The sequence below is a fragment of the Haliotis rufescens genome, unplaced genomic scaffold (genome assembly GCF_023055435.1).
Source record: "Haliotis rufescens isolate VD_foot unplaced genomic scaffold, xgHalRufe1.0.p SCAF_14, whole genome shotgun sequence".
NCBI lineage: Eukaryota > Metazoa > Mollusca > Gastropoda > Lepetellida > Haliotidae > Haliotis > Haliotis rufescens.
In genome coordinates this window covers 15,535,073-15,559,038 of record NW_025963824.1, presented here as the reverse complement: position 1 = coordinate 15,559,038, position 23,966 = coordinate 15,535,073, and the positions used below count along the sequence as shown (strand labels likewise).

At 38.7% G+C, this 23,966-nt stretch overlaps 1 protein-coding gene across 1 annotated transcript; it reads right to left on the bottom strand.

Moving 5' to 3' along the window:
- Positions 1-740: 740 nt before the first annotated feature.
- LOC124122820 (probable methyltransferase-like protein 24) lies at positions 741-18,440 on the bottom strand. Its single transcript, XM_048395060.1, has 8 exons — positions 18,367-18,440; positions 17,385-17,441; positions 15,739-15,816; positions 9,244-9,311; positions 8,110-8,238; positions 4,806-4,880; positions 2,322-2,457; positions 741-1,481 (listed from the first exon to the last, which is right to left on the bottom strand). Exons 2-8 carry the CDS (start codon positions 17,433-17,435, stop codon positions 1,185-1,187), a joined length of 834 nt encoding a protein of 277 aa, XP_048251017.1. The 5' UTR covers positions 17,436-17,441; positions 18,367-18,440; the 3' UTR covers positions 741-1,184.
- Positions 18,441-23,966: the final 5,526 nt, after the last annotated feature.

Below are 23,966 nucleotides of genomic sequence, written 5' to 3'. Positions count from 1 at the left end.
GACTGTTTTCAGCCTGGAAATGTTTTGTTAACGTATGTAATGTTTTCGTCTGATCCAATTTTCAAGTGTATACTTTATGCTTCTGGTATAATTTGCATGTTATTTGAATGTCAGTGTTTGAAAGCAGTGATCATTATTCAATATTACGTACTTCTCTCGCTGTGTCACGTATTCGCCTCAGTCACATTTGCTCTTCGGCTAGGATACGGCGACCGTAGCGCCCCGAAATCGAGAGATACCTGAAGGGGCCCCAGGGTCGCCCTAGGGTGTATCCCTAACTTTTACAGGCCATAGGGGTTGCCACTGAATTATAGCGCGGAATTATAACCATTTAATTTATAGGTTTTTCCGGAGCAATTAGACACGCCGTAGCAATTAGACACGCCGTAGCAATTAGTCACGCCGTAGCCATGTCAGATGTGTAGCGGTAGCGCCAGTCTGTCCGCACGGTCGCCGTATGGCCCATGACTGTGGGTTCGAATCCCGGTTCACCCCGATTATATTTCTATGTTTTCAGCACCACGCCCATGCACATGGGTTTCACCAAAGTATTAAACGTCTGAGACCTGCACAACTTCGGGGTTTCCTCCCACATTAAGTTACTCGACGTGATATAACTGGAATACTGTTTAAAGCGGCGTTAAACCCAACTCACTTACCACCCATTATCTCAAACTCCTCGGGACCACAGAAATAGTTCAACTTATCCCGGGTTCGACACTTCCGATTCAACCAATACCTTATAGTCAATTACCTTTATTAATTCAAAATAAATATTTAATCACATTCATGTCTATCATATACATTAGTGAAATTTACAGTGACATTAAACGATTCCAAAAACTTACTCATACCTTTTAAAAAGAACACAATACAAATTATGATAATGGACTCCTACCTGTGACATAGCGCACGACACGTGCCAGATCACAGGTAAGGTCAGATCAACAGGCCAAGATAATTTGCAAAAGCAATGTATGGGGAAACGTTAAATGATTATAATTAGTGACAAATAATTGAAGTCGGCGACAGACATACAAGCAGGTCAAGCAAAGACTATTATTCTCATGTGAGGGTAACGACTTGGTTATATAACAAGAGCAAAGGAAGAGGCAGAATATTAGGAACTACCGTGAATTTGTAAATGCCCACAAACTTTGAAAAACGATGAGATCTGATAAACTTTACTGTATGTTGATATTTACATAATGAATCTCATAGCAAATTGTTCTTACAACAGGAAATAAATCATTGTTCAATACACAATGAAAATTTTTGTGGACATAAAACTTCCTAAATCCTTTATCATAGATGTCTTTCAAAATGTTCAGTTTACTGATGCAATCATTTCTTGTGGTACAAGGTCCGTGGTATTCCACAAGAAGCTGTCGGACTTTAGACAGTTCCCCTGATGAGATCATGTTGGGCAGCGCTGGCCATTCTGAACTTTCAACGTCCATCTTGAGAACATCAATGTATTTCTGGAAAACAAAAGGAAGGGTTTTACTGTGTCACAAATTTCCCTAACACATTTTGGTTTAAGAGATGTGCAAAGAGATTAGGAGATAAGGTTTAACCCCGCGTTCAATATTGTTTCACTTTTTTACAACGTGCAGTGTGTGCGTGCGTGCGTGCGTGCGTGCGTGCGTGCGGCAGATGGTGCTGGTCCTGACGTATACCGCTTTAATAATAGCCCGCTAAGGTACCAAGCTGCATTCTAACATCAATCAGACAAAGTATACTGGATCATGCATAGTGAGTGAGTGAGTTTGGTTTAACGCCGCTTTTAACAGTATTCCAGTTATATCACGACGTGTCAGCTTAATGTGGGAGGAAAGCCCGAAGTTGTGCAGGTCTCAGACGTTTACCACTTCGGTGAAACCCACGAGCACGGGTATGGCGCTGACAAACCTAGAAACATAATCGGGGCGAACCGGGATTCGAACCCACAATCATAGGTTTCTAGCGTGCCCAAGGAACAGCGAATCGCGGCGCCTTAGACGACTGGGCAACCCGTGCCCCCGGCTTCTGCATAAACCGAAAGGGGATTCCGGATACGAATACAGGCTCCAGTAGCCAATACTCATCATACGAGGTGAGAGAATGGACTGGTGGTGAGTGCAGGTCGCCGTTTCCCGATGGCGTGGATGAATGTTTTTATTTAGGGTCGGTTCATTTATAATTTAGTGAGACGAATGACGAGAAAACGTCTTTGTTTCGTCCAAACATGGACCAAATTAGAGACTTTTAAAACGGTTATTGTAAATACGTTTGTGGAGGTTCCTAATTAATGATGTAAAATGTCAATATATATCACTGACCCCTGTGTGGTTCAACATTGTCTTGAAACTGGTCAATGTATGAAGATCCCAGGAACCGCTCTTGGAGTCCCTTCCGCCAATACCTAATCTCAAAAACCGTACATGTGGTGATCTCTGGTAACTTGCAAGTGCCATACTGAAATATGATGCATGTGTCATTATTAATATAATATAGATGCAATCAGAGACAGAGACATATAAACTGTTTTTGCAAGCCTTTTCCCGCACCTCCACCATGATAATCAATTCAAAACGTAACATCTGGTCGCATGTGAAGTATATTTTCGCAACACAATTTGTTGAGAACATCCGAATATCAGGCGAACAATTATACAAGGTTCATGCAGATGTGGGACACTTGAATTCCAGTCCTTTTTAATGATTATCCAGGATTTCAACTGTCATTTTCAAGATTGTTTTGGTTGGGTCATTAGCCCAAATGTGTCAATATATTATTAAATCAAGCTTACTATATATTAGTCGTAAGACCTAACAAGCAGTGTGAATATCACAAATTTTCAAAACTAAAAAATAATTTGTCTAATGGCCTTTGACACACAAATCTATCACTGTCATAAATCACGCTTAAATACCCTTGTACATATTTGTGTGTGTTTCAATACTTTTACTGACAAATACATGTCAAGCTATTTTGTGATTTTCAAAGGTTTCAGGATTGACATTTTTCAAGAGGGACTTTAAAATTCAAGGCCTTTTCAAGCCTGTGTGAGCCTTGTAATAGTTTTATCGTATGTTTTTATCGTTCCTTTTACCAAATAAATATACTGAACAACAAAAGTTCCTGTGACATTGAATGAGATTTAATGCAAAGTTATGTTTTTCACCAAATCTGAAACAATTTCGGTTTGCAACAGATAAAAGACCCCTGTAAGTGTTCAACTGGTTAAATTAAAGTCCTGTGGGATATCTGTCAATATCTGCTCGAGCATGTTTCGGCGTTCCTGGAGTGTCTGTGGTCGACGTCGAAGGCGCCGATCCATCTCATCCCACATCGTGCTCGATTGGTGGGAAATCAGGGGTGCGACCCGGCCAGGGGATGACATTCACGTTGTTTTGTTGACACAATGATTGACGTAACGTTCACCTCGACGTCGGTACACTCGAATCCGTACATCGCTGTGGCTGAGGTGAAAACGAGACTCGTCAGTGAATAGAACTTGTCCCCACTGCATGGCCGTCCTGCGTAGACGCTGTCTGCACCACTGTTGACGTGCTTGACGGTGGTTTCCTGTGGAAATGGGACGTCTGGTGGGTCTTCTGGCGACAATCCCTGCACATCTGAGGCGACGACGTACGGTTTGTGAAGATATTCGTCGAAGGCCTGGGGTGCTTCTTGCAGTCACTGTTGCTGGCTGGAATCGATTTCGTAGGTATGTTGTTCGAATCCAGTTGCCTTGTCGATTATTGGTTACGCGTGGCCTGCCACTCCGAGGATGGTCTCTGACTGCATTCGTCTGTTGCCAACGTTGCCATAAACACCAAATGGTGTTTCTGTGGACGTTAAATTGTCTTGCAACAATTGTCTTGTCTTGACTCGATCGTGCTTCAACTATACCAATGGCTCGCACACGCTCATTTTCGGACAGGCGTGGCATTTCGTAATGTTGAATAATTGCGTAATTTTGTTAATTTTTCTGAGTGGTTGTTGTCAGCACGATGCTAAACAATGCATATGGAATCCCGTTAACGCACATGTTTTTATACCCATTCTTGGGTAGTGAAATGCATGGGGCTTGCATAAAAGTCAACTTTTGCATGGAATGCATGCTTTTCTGTAGCAGTTGCGTTTTTGTGATTGAATCCATACATGTACTACACTATTGAAAACCAAACTTTACTTGTTTGAAAAATACACTAAAATATTGGTGTCACGGGGACTTTTGTTGTTGAGTATGAATTGTTCCCACGCATGCTTGATTTCCGAGAAAATGTATTATTAAAAAGAAATATGCATGTTTTGAAGCAGTGACAGAAAAGAAAAAAAATATCTGTAAAAACATCAAATGGCTGTCCCTAAATTGATAAGGAAAGCTCGAAGGGATGCAGGCCTTTGTCTTGGAATCCGCGAGAACCTGTTTGGTGCTGACAAACCAGGATTCTATTATATGGGAATCGAACATTCACAAAGTCTTTGCACAACTAAGGGACACAACTCTGCATAAGTAAAGGATTTTCATTCTCACTCATTATCATGTTTTACCGTGTGTGGTTTTCTGGTTTGAACTGTTCTCTAGCAGCTTATGCAGGTCGTAAGAGGCGACTTATGGATCAGTTGGTCAGGCTCGCTGACTTCGTCCAGAGCGCGTCATCGCGATCGCATCCTGGCGGCGGGTCACTTGCTCATAATATCAATCATTGCTTTGTCCAGACGCGATTATTTACAGACTGCTGTCAGATTATTAGAATATTGCTGATCTGAGTCCGAAGTTAAACAAGCGATACATTACAAGCACGTTTACAAACCTCGGATCAAAGGAAAAGATGTCACACTCAAAGTTTTTGGCCGTGTCATCGTCAAAAGAAAAATCGTTGCTGATTCTGTAGAAAGAAAAAACAATATTACTAATAATAATACTGATGTAAAAAGAAATACACATGTGTCATAATTTCACCTTTTACATGTAGAAACAATACGGCGTGAGTGTACATGTACATTAATGGTTGTGCGCACTCGTTTAGATAAAAGTGATAAAAACGTTTCGAAAGTGAGTGAGTGAGTTTGCTTTTACGCCGCTTTTAGCAATATTCCAGCAATGTCACGGCGGGGGATACCAGATATGGGTTCCACACATTGTACCCATGTCGGGAATCGAACCCGGGTCTTCGGCGTGGCAAACGAACGCTACAACCACTAGGCTACCTGACTGCCCCACGTTTCGAAAGCCATAATAAATTTCTACTCCAGTCAAGTCCAGTGTACGATTCCGACTACATGATGACCATGTGCTTATATGAATCACTATCAGATAGTAATGATGCCAGGTGTTCGCAGCGAATGTATCCTGCAAGAAGACTCGTCCCCCTATCGATGAATGTTATGTGCGAAAATACGACAAACCAATCAGAATGCGCGTATGATTTTAAGTTCTTCGTCAAAGAATCCCTCAGAAATAATTTTTTATTTTAAATATGTCTTGCATCTAAAATATACCCCAGACACAGTTAAATGTGTTCAATAATACTGTATAATTCCGCACGTCCCAATGTGCTTGAAATTGCATCTGAAATACAATTAATACATGGGGAAATAATATGTGAACCATTACGCAACGAGTTGACAATTGTTTTGGGTATGCCCGTTTGCGCTAAGACGGAACCCGGTCGCAAAAATAGCCACGAGAGGGGCACGAGTCGCTATTCGGCTTGTCCCGAATTAACACGAGTTGGTCACGAATGTCCCCAGTTTTGACCTCCCAGTGAAAATTAGTGAGTTGGGTTTAACGCCGCTTTTAACAGCATTCCAGTTATATCGCGGCGTGTCAGCTTAATGTGGGAGTAAAGCCCGAAGTGATGCAGGTCTCAGACGTTTACCACTTCGGTGATGCTGACAAACCTAGAAACATAATCGGGGCGAACCGGGATTTGAACCCACAATCATAGGTTTCTGGCGTGCTAAAGTAACGCAACTCTGCACAGCGAATCGCGGCGCCTGAGACGACTGAGCCACCCGTGACCCCGATAGCTATTAATGGCTAGGCCGTGGGTAAATACTCTCTTCAAAAGAAGAAACGCATAGGTGTTTTGAGAATTCCAATTAGATTTGTTTTCCCAGCAATCGTCATAAAGACAATTCTTATGTTTGATTCCCGTCATGTCATGTTTGTTGTGCATTGGGCGCAAACACATTTCAAAATGTTTTTTGTAAACGTTTATCAGCAAAAATGCAAAGGATGCACGAAATTGCTTTCAGAAAGGTTTTCAGCACAATGCACGTGCAAAATGTTGGAAACAAGAGTTAGAAACACTGACTATAAAAGACCATACAAAATTCATCAGTTCATAACGAATTTTCTGACGTGAACGGAGATAGAAAAATGCGAAGATTAACTGCAGCGGGAGTCCCAGTCTGCCGTTGCAAGACACTTCAACGTTCACCAAAGCACCATATCTCGACTATAGGATCGATATACCCGCACTAATTCGACTCAAGATCATCTCAGAAGTGGAAGACCAAGAGTGACCACCCCTGCTCAGGATCGGTACATCCGTTTGCATCACCTTCGGAATCGATTTGCTACAGCAACGGACACTGCAGGACAAGTGCCTGGTATGCAAAGAATTTCCAACCAAATCATCAGAAATCGTCTGAGGGAAGTGGGAATTCGAGCGAGACGACCAAATGTTGGACCTGTCTTGCGACGTCTACACCGTCAACGACGTGTCCGGTGGTGCAACAGAGTACAGGCATGGGATCTCAGGAACTGGCGACGCGTTTGGTTCAGCGATGAGTCACGTTTTCTTCTTCAGCGACGGGATGGAAGACAACGTGTATACCGACATCGACATGAACGTTTTGCGCCGAACTGTGTTCGACAGGTGGACCGATTTGGTGGAGGGAGTGTCATGGTGTGGGGAGCCATATCCTACAGGGGTAGATCACAGTTAGTGGTTGTCCAGGGCAATCTTACAGCAAACCGATACATAGACCAAATTCTGCGTCCTCACCTCCTCCCAACTTTGGACCGCCAGAGGGAGCTGGCCCCACACAGCACGTGCGACAGTTAATGTCCTTGTTAATGAGAACATCAATGTCCTTCCATGGCCGTCCAAATCGTCTGATCTCAACCCGATTGAACATTGAACGACGCGTCCGTCAACGTCACCAGCGTCCCCACACACTGGCACAACTCGCCATCGCCTTACAGGAGGAATGACGAAGAATTCCCCACGAAAACATCCGACGTCTTGTGCAATCTCTGCCAAAGAGGTGTCGAGCAGTGGCGGCTGCAAGAGGTGGTGTGACCAGGTACTTGTGGCTACACATGTGCAATGACTGAACTGAATTAATGCTGTTGTCGATCACTGTGTCTAATTTCATTTGATTGTGTTCACGCATATTCTGTGTAGATACTTTTACATCCGCTTAATAAATATCCTTATTTTATAACTATGCGTTTCTTTTCTTGAAGAGTGTCTAAAGCTCAGATTATATCGTTTAAGTTTCATTCCTCATGTGTACTTAGCTTCATGTGTGTATATATATTTTCAACAGTGCGTAACCTGTATCCCAATTGCGTGGATCGATGCTCGTGATGTCAATCACTGGTTTGTCTGGTTCAGACTCGATTATTTACAGACCGCCGCCATAAAGCTGGAATATTGCTGAGGGCGGCGTTAAACAACAAACGAACAAATAAAACCTAGCCTATCATTTCATGTTAATGTCTGACCTAAATCTTGGCTCAGACGTGGCTGAAACAGTTTTATTGTAACTCAAGAGGAGAATGTTATTGATAAAAAAATAATTTCCTCAATTTCGTTTAAAGGGGCCGCATTAGGTTGGGAGAACAGATTAACCAAACAATAAGTGTTAATATGTAAGATTTATTCGAGTTTGTGCCCCACATTCCGTTTTCAAGGTTGAGCCCAAAAGGTTTTCCTTACACGTTTCCTTTATATTTCTAACGGTATACACAAACTGGGACTTGGAATATGGGGTACCAACATGAACGTTCTCATTGGCATTCATACATGGATAATGAAAATATATTCAGTGTTTGTTTCTGTATCTAAGACAACTATATATTCCAGTCAGGTGACAACTCACCCAAACGAGTACACAATGCAAGGCTTTACTGGTCGGTATTCTGCGTCATCACATATCTCCCAGCCTCCGTCTCCGAGTTTGCCCATGCGCAGCTTCCGCTTGCACAACATATCTACGTTGTCAAGGTAACTGAATAACAAGTATAGAGTTACACATCTTTACACATAATCCTCGATTATCTGGTCTATTATTTCCCTATTCTTCCATGTTATTTTTTCCGTGTGGACTGAAATTAAAGCAACAAAATATATTTCATATTCATAAGTCCATTGCACGATTCCGACTATACCATGAGCATGTGTCTACGAATAACTTCTAAATAGCGATGATACAATGTGCTAGCGAAGATGTGAGCCTATCCTGTCCCACCAGTGTCACCCGTCACAAACACATGCAAAGACAAGTCAATTGTTCACATGAAAAACACATGAACATACATATGGAACAAGCAAAATAGGGAGACCCGTGAAGATCCGGGCTAGAATAGATCTTCAGCAACCCATGCTTGTCGTAAGAGGCGATCCGCGACTAACGGGATCGGGTGGTCAGGCTCGCTGACTTGGTTGATGCATGTCATCCATCCCAATTGCGTGGATCGATGCTCATGATGTCAATCACTGGATTGTCTGGTCCAAACTCGATTATTTACAGACCGCCATCATTCATCTGGAATATTGCTGAGTGTGTCGTCAACCCTTGTCAACCCGAAATGTTTCGCTGATGAGGACATGCCATCATCCAATGCTCGAATGTATTTTTGGGGTTGATCCATTGTTGATAATAGAAGGTTCACCATCCCAGCTCCTCACCGACCACGGAGTATCATAAACAAATTGTTATATACCAGTGGGTCTCCAGCTGGCAGCACCAAGGATACTGAGATGATATACTCAAGTAGACTAATTAAAAATGTAATCAATTCATCAGATTGGCCCATGAGCCACCGCCTTCTGGGCATAAGACTCAAGGCAATTTTAAAAATACACGTAGTTCAAACAAATTTAAATTATAAACAAATTTGGCCAAGACTTAAAGTGAAAAGACAGTTGAGAAATACAATTTGTGCAAATACAATTAATGCCCAGGGCTTGGCATGTCCATTTGTGTTGGGTATATTGACAAAAGCTTACTTACCTGTGATATGTTTTGAACGCTTCACTGACGGACATTTTCTGAATTACATCTTTCCCGGGTAGAACAACCTACAACATGGAAATATATGTTATTATGCACGATACCAAATGATTCTGTCAAGACACATTGGCAGAAGCTATTTCAACATGTATGGTAGGTTCGTGTTACACGACCGTAACTACAGTCTGGACCACGTGTGTGGATTAAACAGCGTTAATCCGGAACTCTCTCAAAGCGGACAATAACTCTAACAAACGTGTGCATGTATACAGGAAGTCTAATCAGGAAGTTATTTATCCAGTCGATTTCAATGGGAAATATCTCGGGTTGACAAGGGTTGACGAAACTCTGAAGTAAATATATTCATCTTATACATGTAACAACTCAAATATAGTTAATGTAACGTTGGTTATGTGTGCAGTACTTCCTATGTAGCATGGGCCTGTCAGTGGGATGTACGATGGTATATGTACATGTAGATAGCCATATTAGATATAGATTGTTTACATGTAGATGGCGATATTATATATAGAATGTGCACATGTAGATTGCGGTATTATATGTAGAACGTGCACATGTAGATAGCGATATTTTATGCAGGTGAATGTGCACATGTAGATGGCGATATTATATATAGAATGTACACATGTAGATTGCGGTATTATATGTAGAACGAGCACATGTAGATAGCGATATTTTATACATAATGTGCACATGTAGATGGCGATATTTTATACATAATGTACACATGTAGATAGCGATATTTTATACATAATGTACACATGTAGATGGCGATATTTTATACATAATGTGCACATGTAGATGGCGATATTTTATACATAATGTGCACATGTAGATGGCGATATTCTATATAGAATGTTCATATGTAGATGGCGATATTATATATAGAATATGCACATATAGATAGCAATATTATAAGTGGATTGTTTACATGTACACAGCGATATTATACATAGAATATGTGTACATGTATATGGCGATATTATGTATAGAATGTGTACATGTATATGGCGATATTATGTATAGAATGTTTACATGTAGATAGCAGTATCATATATGGATTGTAAACATGTACAATGTAGGTGGCGATATTATACATAGAATGTGCACATGTAAATGGCGATATTATACATAGAATGTTTACATGTAGGTGACCATGTTATATATAGAATGTTTACATGTAGATGGCGATATTTTATATCGAACGTTTACATGTACATGGCCATATTATATATAGAATGTTTACATGTAGGTGGCCATATTATATATAGAATGTTTACATGTAGGTGGACATATTATATATAGAGGATTCATCACGAGTGGGTTTTTTTATATGGGAAATATCAATCGAGTCTTACTTAATTGGTATTTGTCGAGCTTTTAGCGAGTCAAATACCGATTAACTTGACGAGGTTGATATTTCCCATATTAGAAAACGCTCGTGATGAATTCTATTTGTCATTGTCAAAATTTTGTTTCCCTTTAAAGGAATAAATGCATTAATATTAACATCAGGAACTTGTCGAAATCTTTCGTATACATCGTGCGTAGTGATACACGTTTTCCATAGCCGTGTGAAGTTACAGTGAACCAAAATAAACAACCTCTTAACTCCTTTATGGCATATTCCTTCGCTGAGAGAAACAGTTCGTCGGGTTATTTCAAACAAAATTCTTGAACAGACTTTTGCTGAATAATTGAAACTTTACGGTTACAAAAACGATTCTGTATAATCTGATTATATCTCTTGTGTAATATCACTTATATAAAACTTTCTCATCAAACCGCTCTCTCACTTGAAGAATGTCTCGCGGAGGAGAGGTCAGAGTTTGCATTTGTCAGTGTTAAGTCACTTTAGTTCTTTTATGAGTGCTTCATTTAATTTCTCTACTTTCTTTAGTTTGTCCTGGTTAATCATCCGGGTTTTAGTCAGTGCATGGCCAAGCACGAGGATGTAAACAGAATATGATGAACTTGTGTAGGGTGTAAAGGGCCCATAAAATTTGTAAGTAATAACAAAATATAAAAGCTAGAACACGTAAATCATAACTAGCAATGCTATAACAAATGTAAATGTCTTAAAGGGTAAATTGCATGTTGAAAAGGTTGAAGTGTGTATTGTGTATTACAGATGTTTCATTTAAAATCCGGAAAATAATGTTGGTATGTTGGTATGATAATAACATGGACTTGTTACATTAGTTGCAAGTTCTAATATTTCACATTTCTTTTTATTATAGCTTGTAGCTGTCAACAATAAGCCTTACGATTATAGGGTCAGTAAAAGAATATGAAGGAAATACATCATACAAAGTATCGGTCACAGTGTTTCAAGACTGAATCAAGAATATATGAATCAATCTATGCTGAAGTTTAAAATAAATCATTCAAGACAGTGTACAGAATTGTATGTCAATGGCCAATATGTATCACCTACACTCTCACTTTTAATGACGATCCGGCGTCTTTTGACTGGAACCGGGCCTGGGGGTTTAACCTAATGTTTCCACCAGTAATGTTGCGAGAAAACATAGTATTGGCAGCATCAGAAACATTTATAATTTGAGACCGTTGACTGTGTTGTCTACTGGCGATTTGGACATTACGCGAGGGGCCGCTCTGCATGACGGGAGTTTCATCAACAAGCTGGAATGTCACAGCGTGGGATGGAGTGTTTCACAAAATAATGTTGGATATTTGCTTGTGCTGGTCAGGATAAATATGGCAGTAATTGTTCACAGAATGGATGTTTTTGTGACCAGTGATCTGCATTGTTTGATTTGGAGAAACATTATTGTCATTCAACTTTTGCACAAGATGTTTGCGCGCAGAGTGATTTATTAGTCGTTTCGATGTTTGGAGACTGGCGGCATCGCACATGTTTTTCATGAGAGAGGAAAGTTTGTTTTTCCAAATACGAAAGCGGATAAACCACTGATAGCCAGGTTTATGCATGCATGCCTCAAGTGTGGGTGCCGATGTAAAAGGGGTCGTTATCTCGACAAACGTCGAGTGGACGCGTGGAAGCATACAACTTATACACCGGCACAGGGCACCGAGAGGGATCAGCAACATTAGACCACATTTTGGGCTTCACGTCGCGACTATCACGAGGATTCTTACCAGATCTATTCTTTTCTTGTCTCATGGACAGTTCAAGATATTCGTGATCGTCTCCATCAACATGCAATGTGATGTCCAACCAACACATGTTGTACTGATCACTGACACCTCTTAACCCGAAATGGATTGTGTTGTAGAGCCATAGACAGTTTTTTATGCTCATTTGATTACCGATTCAATTCTTCGTCCTCAATCGGGTCAGCTATCCTTGGTAAGTTGCCACGCTCTTCTTTATTTTGTTCATTTTCCCTCTCCTTTAATTAATACTTCCCGTGATCGTGAAAATTCTAAAGATGACGTGAGTGAATACCCATAACCCCTTCGTTTTAGTGATCTCTCGATGCTGCTCTGAAAACCTGTTTGACTGTTTGGATCATAATTTTCCCCATTTGTTTTTCGAACACTAATGAAACACTTGCAGAGAAGTGTGTCTAGTTCGTTTGGAGGTATTTCAATGCATTTGGCGAATGCATTTGGGTATGACATACATGTGTTTATGTCATATGCTTATGTTTACATGTGGGTGGCAATATTATATTTGGAATGTTTACACGTGGGTGGCCATATTATATTTAGAATGTTTACATGTGGGGGGCCATATTATATTTAGAATGTTTACATGTAGATGGCGATACTATATATAAAATGTTTACATGTAGATGACTATACCATATATAGAATGTTTACATGTAGATGGTGATATTATATATATAACCTTTACATGTAGATGGTGATATTATATATAGAATGTTTACATGTAGATAGTGATATCATATATAGAAGGTTTACATGTAGATGGCGATATTATATGCAGAATGTTTACATGTAGATAGTGATATGATATATAGAAGGTTTACATGTAGATGGTGATGTTATCTATAGAATGTTTACATGTAGATGGTGATATTATATATAGAATGTTTACATGAAGATAGTGATATCATATATAGAAGGTTTACATGTAGATGGTGATATTATATATAGAATGTTTACATGTAGATAGTGATATCATATATAGAATGTTTACATGTAGATAGTGATATCATATATAGAATGTTTACATGTAGATGGCGATATTATATATAGAATGTTTACATGTAGATAGTGATATCATATATAGAAGGTTTACATGTAGATGGTGATGTTATCTATAGAATGTTTACATGTAGGTGGTGACATTATATATCGAATTTTTACATGTAGATGGTGATATTATATATAGAATGTTTACATGTAGATGGCGACATTATATATAGAATGTTTACAAGTGGGTGGCCATATTATATTTAGAATGTTTACATGTAGATGGCGATATTATAAATAGAATGTTTACAAGTGGGTGGCCATATTATATTTAGAATGTTTACATGTAGATGGCGATATTATAAATAGAATGTTTACACGTGGGTGGCCATATTATATTTAGAATGTTTACATGTGGGTGGCCATATTATATTTAGAATGTTTACATGTAGATGGCGATACTATATATAAAATGTTTACATGTAGATGACTATACCATATGTAGAATGTTTACATGTAGATGGTGATATTATATATATAACCTTTACATGTAAATGGTGATATTATATATAGAATGTTTACATGTAGATAGTGATATCATATATAGAAGGTTTACATGTAGATGGCGATATTATATGCAGAATGTTTACATGTAGATAGTGATATCATATATAGAAGGTTTACATGTAGATGGTGATGTTATCTATAGAATGTTTACATGTAGATGGTGACATTATATATCGAATATTTACATGTAGATGGTGATATTATATATAGAATGTTTACATGTAGATGGCGACATTATATATAGAATGTTTACAAGTGGGTGGCCATATTATATTTAGAATGTTTACATGTAGATGGCGATATTATAAATAGAATGTTTACAAATGGGTGGCCATATTATATTTAGAATGTTTACATGTGGGTGGCCATATTATATTTAGAATGTTTACACGTAGATGGCGATACTATATATAAAATGTTTACATGTAGATGACTATACCATATGTAGAATGTTTACATGTAGATGGTGATATTATATATATAACCTTTACATGTAGATGGTGATATTATATATAGAATGTTTACATGTAGATAGTGCTATCATATATAGAAGGTTTACATGTAGATGGCGATATTATATATAGAATGTTTACATGTAGATAGTGATATCATATATATAACCTTTACATGTAAATGGTGATATTATATATAGAATGTTTACATGTAGATAGTGATATCATATATAGAAGGTTTACATGTAGATGGTGATGTTATATATAGAATGTTTACATGTAGATAGTGATATCATATATAGAATGTTTACATGTAGATGGTGACATTATATATCGAATGTTTACATGTAGATGGTGATATTATATATAGAATGTTTACATGTAGAAGGTGGTACTATATATATAGAATGTTGACATGTAGATGGTGACATTATATATAGAATGTTTACATGTAGAAGGTGGTACTATATATCAAATGTTGACATGTAGATGGCGATACTATATATATAGAATGTTGACATGTAGATGGTGACATTATATATAGAATGTTTACATGTAGTTGGTGATATTATATATTGAATGTTCACAGGCATAAGGCGATATTATAAATAGAATACTTATGTGTGTGTAGCGATATAGTATATAGATGGCCAAGTCAAAATCAAGGTTTCTCAAAACACATATTTACAATGGTTTCTTTAACACATTAACAACGGTTACAATATTGGATTGTCCAGATGTGCCTGGTAGCAGTAACAGGGACATTACATCCGTCTCATACTAGTATTGTTAGCGGATATCATCTCAAACACAGGAAAATGAATATAAAATACAAAATATCACTATACACACAACATGGTGTATAGTGGGAAGGAGCGGGCAAATGGTCTCCAGCCAAGAATCCCTCTGTGCAGAGCTGCGTCCGTTATCTATCAGGATCCACCTTGTATGGGTTCGTATCCCAGGTTGGCACTGATTTTGAGCCTGAGGAATTCAGCATCGAACAGAGATATTCCCCTGCGCTACCCTAACCCTAACCCTAACCCTAACCCTAACCCTAACACGCCGTGTCACTTTATGTTCAATGTGCCCTCAGTCCAGACTTATGATATAATTATATGTAATTTTTGTTTTACGCAGGTTTGAACAGTATTTCTGTTAAACTTTGGAGAAAAACACGAGCGAGGGGGATTCGAACCCAGGATCATAGGTTTCTGGCACGTCTAAGGGACGCAACTATTCACAGCTAATTTTGGTGCCATAGACGGCTGCACCACATAATGGAATGATGAAAGGTGCTGTCTTTTACCTGTCCTTGCTGGCGAAGGTCCTTGAGTGGTCCATCCAAGTTTCTTTCTGCGTTAAGCTTCCATTTTGAGGTTCGGTTCTGAAGTAAAATGCGAGTTTACGATTACAGTGCTTGTCAAATAATGGTTAAAAAACAGAGTCCCGGTACTCGTGACTTTCAAGTGATCAATTAGATTTTATATAATTTACTTACATCATGTGTTGTGTTGTCAACATTATTTTGATCTCATTGAAGTCATTGGGCGTATCATAATTGGAATTACAAGTAAATTAGTGAAGCACTTCAAAATCTATCCGCAAATAGACAGTTTTATAATACTTGGTACGCAGGAAACATATCGAAACAATCCCTTCTTTTAATACTGCACTGTACTCTCCAGTAAGTTAATAATACTCGACCTTCGTGTAAGAGGTCGCCTTAATCTTTCCTCTCAAAGCAATACAGAAAGTTTAAGAGCTATAGTCGTGACATAAAACCAACACACGTTTAAACTTAAGTCTAGCTCTCAAAATGTGAAGGTATAAACTAATGGATGTTCATTCTACTAGAAATATTGAAAGGTTTATAATATTTGCACTGGAAATAAACCCTACCCTCAGTTGAAATTTCCCCTTTGGAAAGAGTTTTTTGTTTAAATTCCAGAACAGCAATCAGCGCCAGTTCAGTAGTGCCCTACCTCAGTTTGAAGGTCAAAGATATCTTGGAACGCGGAAAAATATCACGAATAGCAAAAGGTACAAGATCTTCATATATGACAACCTTCACAGTAATATTAAAGAGCTATCTTATGAACGAAGCTCCAGAAATGAACCCTTCGCTCATTTGAACATTCATATGAGCAAGGCATGTTTCATTGGAAACGCAAAATGCAAAACTATTAATAAATAGCAAGAGAGGAGAGGAAGAGGCAGCTTAATGGACCGAGTGGCCAGGGTCTATGACTTGGTTGATGCATGGCGTCAATCATTGGATTGTCTGGTCCAAATTAAATTGTTTACAGACTGCCGTCATATAGCTTAAACATTGCTAAGTACGGCTTTAAAGAAACAAACAAACAAACAAACAAACACAAATATATTAAAGGTGAACAGTTGGATTTATCAAATTGATGAACAGTGATATTTAACATGTCTTTGTTGCCAGGTCACCACACAATTGATCTTTTTTTAAATCAAATATACAGAAACATTCGGGGGATATTATTTCGTATCAGTACAGTAAACGCCCTTCTCAAGACATTCATTTTATTTTCTCTAAAATGAGGAAACATACATTTTGTTTATGGCAACCTCGGTACATGTTTTCATGTCCGGTAAAATTTTAGAGTAAAACGTTAGGGAATTTAATCTTGTTCAGCATTTGGCGGACGAAAGAATTGTTTTTAAAAAAAGACTTGCAAGTGATCAAGTTAATTTCATCGTATACACTGTCATCAAATGTTGTGTCCCAAAAAATATTTTTATCTCATTGAGTATACCATAGTCTCAACACTGGAATTATAACAAAACTATTCAATATAAAAAGGCGTACAATTCCACATGCGTTTATGGACAGTTGGACAGTATTTTGAGGGGCTAAATTGGATTTATATTAAATGTTTAATGAACATATACACCCTAATTGCGTCTCTGTTTCAATTACCTTACCTTGAATTGTTTAGTGATATCAGCATCAATGTCGGCTTTCGTTTCTGCCATTTGATTCTGAAATAAGGAATGATTATACACAAACATCTAAAGACATACACATACCCGTATATATTATGCTTACAGACAAAGGCAGACACACGCAAATATTCATATATATGTATGCAGTTCAACACCAAGGTCGTAATTAATAGTAAGTGGTCGCAGGAGAATATTCTGAACTCAGATAATGAGTTACTCGAATGTATTAGTCGACAGTATATATTTTTGAACGCTGTTGAAAATTAGATTGTTGTGGCCTCAAGAGATTCCGTAGAGCACTGTGCATGTAGTTCCAGCTGTACAATGTTAGCGAACATGATATTTCTGGGAATTGTGTAATTGGGACATCTGCGTTTGGGGAACTGCAAGAGTGTCTTAGACGTGTATGTAAAAAGTTAGCTCTTCGGTTGCCGGTTAAGAAGTATGGAGGTGGAACTGCAATAGTTGTTTTAATCATCTGTTTAAAATTTGACAATGATGTTGCACTTCTGTATGCAAGGGGTAAGTCATTCCACAGCTTGATTGAAGAAGGTATAAATGAATGCTGGTATGTAGCTGGTCGTACATGCTTTGTCACCTTTCTTGTACAATGTATAATGGCATGACGTGAGCGAGTTTCCAGTTTTCTGGAAAGATCGCTACTTTTAACGATCGATTAAAAAATAAACATAATGGGATATGTCACGGAGCTGTGATTCAATGATCAGAGGTGACATGAAATAAGAATAAACCAATAAAGAAAACGTGGTAATAGGTTCATTAATAACGGCTAATTGAACTAATAGATGACAACAAGTGATCAAATAAACAAAATCAGATCTAACAGGGATCACTGATTAATTACATTAGTGCAAATATACAAAGCGGTTTAGCTGAGCAGTTATATATATTACAGTAATAAAATGGGTAGCTACAAACAACACTTTGACAAGATACCGACCAGATGCGAAGGCAGCCAATTAAGTCGGTGACCACCCGATCCGTCGGACTTCTGAAATTACAATGTTTCAATTTGTAGAAAAAAAGTGTCAAACATATGCTACCACTCAACCATGACTACTCACTGGGCGCATCTGCTTTCACTAATTAAGGGGTGAACGGATGGTAGCAACTAAGAGGCTTACAGTAAAAAAATGAGAGATTAAGCTTATATGATTTAAAATGAAAACACAACATATGTTTGTTTTATATTTTTGAGTCAAACGTGGCATGTTGAGCTCGGAGGTTACTTATGACAACATTACTTCAGTTGCGACCTTGCAAGAAGCTTATAAAATAAATTGATGTTTTTATATAAAACAAATGTGATCTTTGCCGCTTTTGTTTTATTTAGGTATATATATTTATCACACTTTTCGATAACATTTCACAACATCCAAATTCCGAGCGCGGATTGTCTTCTCCAACGTCCGCGCGAAAAATTCACTCATATCCAGCCACTAAAAACCATGCCCGTTTAACCAGCCGCTCACCCAAGCCCAGCTCCGTAGCAGACGACGACCATTCACCCCTGACACGCGCCTCCCCCACCCCCGCCGCATAAGCCCAATGTTTATTAGAGTAGGTTTCCCACCACCCCACTGGTTTTTTGTTGTTGCTTTTATTAGATAGAATACTAGATTAACACATCAGCCAAACTGATCTTATATTATATTCCATTATTGTTCCCATTTAGCCTAGGTTTCTATACAGTTCAAAACTTCCACTAAGCTCTCTTATCCCTTTCTACCCTCTTCACTATATTTCTTTCTATCTTTATCCCCCCCTAATTTACAGTTTTTTGGGCCAGCCGATTACTTTTCTTATTCCCCATTATTAATTTTTATCTTTAACCAGTCTGGCCCCGACTGCGAAATAGCCGACGGCTGAAGCGGTCGTAAAATCACTAATACTCTCTCTCTCTCTCTCTCTCTCTCTCTCTCTCTCTCTCTCTCTCTCTCTCTCTCTCAACATTTCACTTATTTCAATTATGGCCAACGTTGCAGTTGAAGTCCGCTATCTTTCCAATGCTCATGGCTCACTATTTGCTTATCATAGAGGGTTTGAGTTTAGCGTCAACAAGACCAAGAATGACAGTTGCAAAGGTAACATTATTATTACTATTTTATATCGTTTTCTATGTTAACTGATTATTTTAATTTGATAATGTTCTATTTTGTTTGTATATACTGTCCCTGACAGCGTCAAGTTCCCTATCACCCCCATGAGTAAAAATAATGGAATACTGTAACTGCAGACACGTTGAGTAAACACGAATATACTTTCCCGATCCGTAGAATTATTTTACCTACCTTAATTTCAGAATTTCGACGGATCGGGTGGACACCATAAGAGGCCGCGATTAATTATGACCCCGTCAATTAACTCAATACTCTACTTAGCGAATAATCTCGGCTATAACAGGAAATAAACACAGAGGGCTTATCCCAAAAAATAGGTCACTTAGACTACAAAGTAGATGATAACGTCTGAATATAAACTAGTCTCCATCGGCTAAAGTTTCAGTCACTCTGACTGAAGGTAATACTAAAAACCCAAAATGCGAGACAATCACGGGAAGGTTGGTTATCAACGGATTACCAGCAAAAACGAAGATTACAAAGCCGAGTAACTAAGTTTAGTTCTGTACAACCAGACAAAGTCAGAATCTAGGTCCCGAAAACCACTAACTGACGAAACCTGAGTTGCGAACGTGACCACTTCAGTAGGGAGACGATCGTGAACGATCAAACGGAACCTGGACGGCGAAGCAACGAAATCAAGAAAGACGTACATATACAGCGCGGACGTTCTTTCCTGGGAATGCAACAGACAGGGGCGTCTGGCCAACGTGTGTTTGTACACACGGGGAAAACTCTGATAGCAGACTAAATACGATATCTACACAAAAGATGTAAGGATCAACATAAAGCGCTGAACATAAGCTATCATTAAAGATTTACAACAAGCTATGTACAATTATTTATGAGGCAAAAATGATCATTAATACATGAGTGAGTGAGTTGGGTTTAACGCCGCTTTAACAGTATTCCAGTTATATCGCGGCGTGTCAGCTTAAAGTGGAAGGAAAATCCGAAGTGATGCAGGTCTCGGACGTTTACCACTTCGGTGTAACCCACAAGAACGGGTATGGTGCTGACAAACCTAGAAACATAATCGGGGCGAACCGGGATTCGAACCCACAATCATCGGTTTCTGTCGTGCCCAAGGGAGGCAACTCTGCACAGCGAATCGCGGCGGCTATGACGGCTTGGCCACCCGTGCTCCCCTCATAAATACATGAGAAATTTCTTAATGTACATATGAATCCCCTTCATATTGGAAAATAATAGTTACTAAAACATTTTAAATACAATAATAAGGTTGCGAACATAGACGAGATAACACACACCAAGTCAATACATGGATTGAGAGTGACATAAGATCACAAGAGAATGAAATGGTCGAGCCATATATTCTCTAACACAAAATATATTGACAATGTGTCAAGAAGACCGCCGGACTTTGCCGAGCCGTGCCGGAAATAAGCCGGGGAACGGAGCCGCAACAGACCGTAACATGAGCACATTGGATATATTTGGCATACTATCAGCCATGTATGGATTACTGTAAGGGACATTCTCGCGATCTCGCATTCTCGCGATCTCGACCTTTGGAAACGAGCTAACTATGCCAAAAAACACGAGAATGCGAGATCGCGTGATTTGGCCAAAATGTCGCGATCTCGCATTCTCGTGTTTTTAAAACATAGCACTTTTTATCGCGAGACAACGCGAGAATGCGACATCATAGGTTTCTGGCACGCCCAAGGAACGCAACTCTACATAGCAAATTGCGACGCCTCAGACGACTGAGCCACTAGATGATTGTATAGGTAATTGACAGAACAACGCGAGATCGCGACATTGGTCAAGTATCGCAATCTCGCGTTCTCGCGTTTTTGAAAATAGTTGCATATATAGTCTGGAAGTTCATTTAAGGTACCGACGTTTACTACAATGTCTGAAAAACTATCGGACCTACTCCAGTCAAAGTTTGTTTGTTTTTTTAATATTTTTTATTCAATTCAGTATATGACATTACATAGTTATACATGGAGTAGCACATCTTGTAGCATACTTGTTAGGTAGAGGTTACCTATACAGCAGAAAGAAGGTCAGCAAGTTTTGCCATATTTATAAACTAAGTGTGAAGTTAAATCCTTACAAATTGGTTGTGTAAAAAAATAGTAAAAAAATATTTAAAATAAAATTAAAATAATAATAAAATTTAAAAAATAAATAAATATTTAAAAAAAATAGAGACATATTAACTAGACAGTTCATTTGCCAAATCTTTCCATTTTCTGTCAAACAGTCTTATTGTATGGTTTTAGTGCGGAACCTACCATTTGATGCGCGTGAGGCCAAAGACAATAATATCACATGTAATATTGTAAACAGAGTGATCCGTGATGGTCTGAAGCTCGTCGACTTCCGTGCAGCACATGTAGTCAGGAAAAGGCGCTCGGATGATAAGCTGGGTGTTGTCATTTTCAGTTTGGAGACAACAGCCCAGAAGAAAAAACTTTTGCAGTGTAAAAAGGATCTGAAGAAAAGTAAGGACTTTTCCCGTGTCTCCACTGGTTCAGCCCTCACTCAAGAAGAGTTGATTAATAGATCGAACATTCAGACAATAATCAAAGAATTCGGCAAGTCGATCGAGTATCTTCAGATTCCACGGGAAACGCCTGGTGACAGCAAAGGAATAGGACATATTCCGGATAGCTTTTTGGAACACTGGCGGCTGGGCACAGAGAGACCTCAACAATAAATCATTCCGTGAAAGTGTTGTTCACAATTTGGAGTATGATGCGTTTGGTGTTTGCGAAACATTTCTTAAATGTAATAATAATTTGTCTATAGACAGTTACACATGGATCGGTAATAATCGCCGAGATCAACACAAACGTGCCAAAATGGGCTTTGTAGGCGTCGGTGCCTTCTTCAAAAAGTCTATATTACAGTCTTTTAGTGTGGAACTTTTAGATAAATGTACACATGACATTATTTGGTATAGATTAACTTCAAAGGTCGTACCTGAGTTTAGAAGAGTGTTATGTGTTTGTTATTACCCCCTGTATCTTCGTCACGTGTGAATGATGGTGAAATGTTTTTTCAGTTGTTGTTAGATAATCTGTATGAATATCAGAATGAAGGAATTGTTTGCATATGTGGGGATTTTAATGCACGTGTTGGTTGTGAGAGGGATTTTATTGAGGGGGTTGATGGTATCCCAGATAGGGGAGTTATTGACAGAAGGGACAATTCATATGGTAGTCTGTTAATTGATTTTTTGACCCAAGCCAATTTGTGTATGCTAAATGGTCGGTTTGGAACACAGAATTATGCATACGCCAAGAATGGGTCATCAGTAGTAGATTACATTATTACAGCCCATGAGCATGTGTGTCCCTTTAAAACGTTTGATGTTCTTACTATGTCATCACTAGTCAATGGCTGCAATGTTCCCGATAGTATCCCTGGCCACCTGATTTTAACGTGCGATATTTCCCTTCCTTGTTGTCAGGGTATTCAGGAAGAACATACACAAGTAAAATCCAAATTCTATGTTAAAAGCAAAATACCACTCCCGTTTGTGAATGACCGTATGTATTCAGATAAGGTTAATGCTACAATTACTAAAATTGAATCTGAATTGTCTGTTCAAGGCGATATTAATACAGCTTACGCAGATTTTGTCTCATGCATGTATTCAGAATTAGACAGGGTCGCTTTTACCTACTGAATTATTTTTTTCTAATTACAAATCTAAATCTGTCCGTAAACCTTCCTGGTGTTTAGAGCTCCTACAGCAATGGGACAAAGCATGCGAAGCTGCAAAATGGTGTCTTAAATGTAAATCTCCTGTCCGAAAGAAAGTTTTAAAGTTCCATTTTGTTCAGGAACGTAAATATTGTGACACAATTCTACGTAGACATAAATATAGAATACTAAACGAGCCCTCGTGTAATACCAATTTTATGAAACGAGTGAATAGTTCGAGCGAAAGCGAGTCAGATACCACAACTATTCACGAGTTTCATAAAATTGGTTTACATGGGAGCGAGTTTAGTATTTTATTTATTACTGAACATATATAACGTTTTTAGAATTATACTGTTGAGTGTGAATAGGCTGACACCTACACGACCCACGGCATAATCCAATTGAGTTTAACACAGTATTACTTCAAACACGTCAAAAGTTGAAACGTATGAATTTAATACCATACAACGGCCCACCTTTAGAATTCAGGCGTGCGTTCCACAAAATTATCGTAGCGTTAAGGTTATCGCAACTCACATACTTTAACTTAGACCAACGACTGTCGTTGCGCTACCGTACGATCGCCTTGTGGAACGGGCCTTACACCTCAAAGTGTACAAAAACGTCACACTACCCGATGACGTAATTTGTGGAATTTTGTTGCAAGATCCTTCGGCGAAACAATGCCATGTGACGTCAGCATAGCAACAAGGTTGCTGGGGTCATCGAGTGT

What these genes read in the sequence shown, in the direction of transcription:
- LOC124122820 (XM_048395060.1), bottom strand. Translation starts at nt 17,435, where the DNA reads ATGGCAGAAACGAAAGCCGACATTGATGCTGATATCACTAAACAATTC. An exon ending in ACCTTCGCCAGCAAGGACAG is followed by an intron (nt 9,312 to 15,738) that starts GTAAAAGACAGC and finishes TCCATGTTGTAG; the next exon opens with GTTGTTCTACCCGGGAAAGA. An exon ending in GCGTTCAAAACATATCACAG is followed by an intron (nt 8,239 to 9,243) that starts GTAAGTAAGCTT and finishes CTTGTTATTCAG; the next exon opens with TTACCTTGACAACGTAGATA.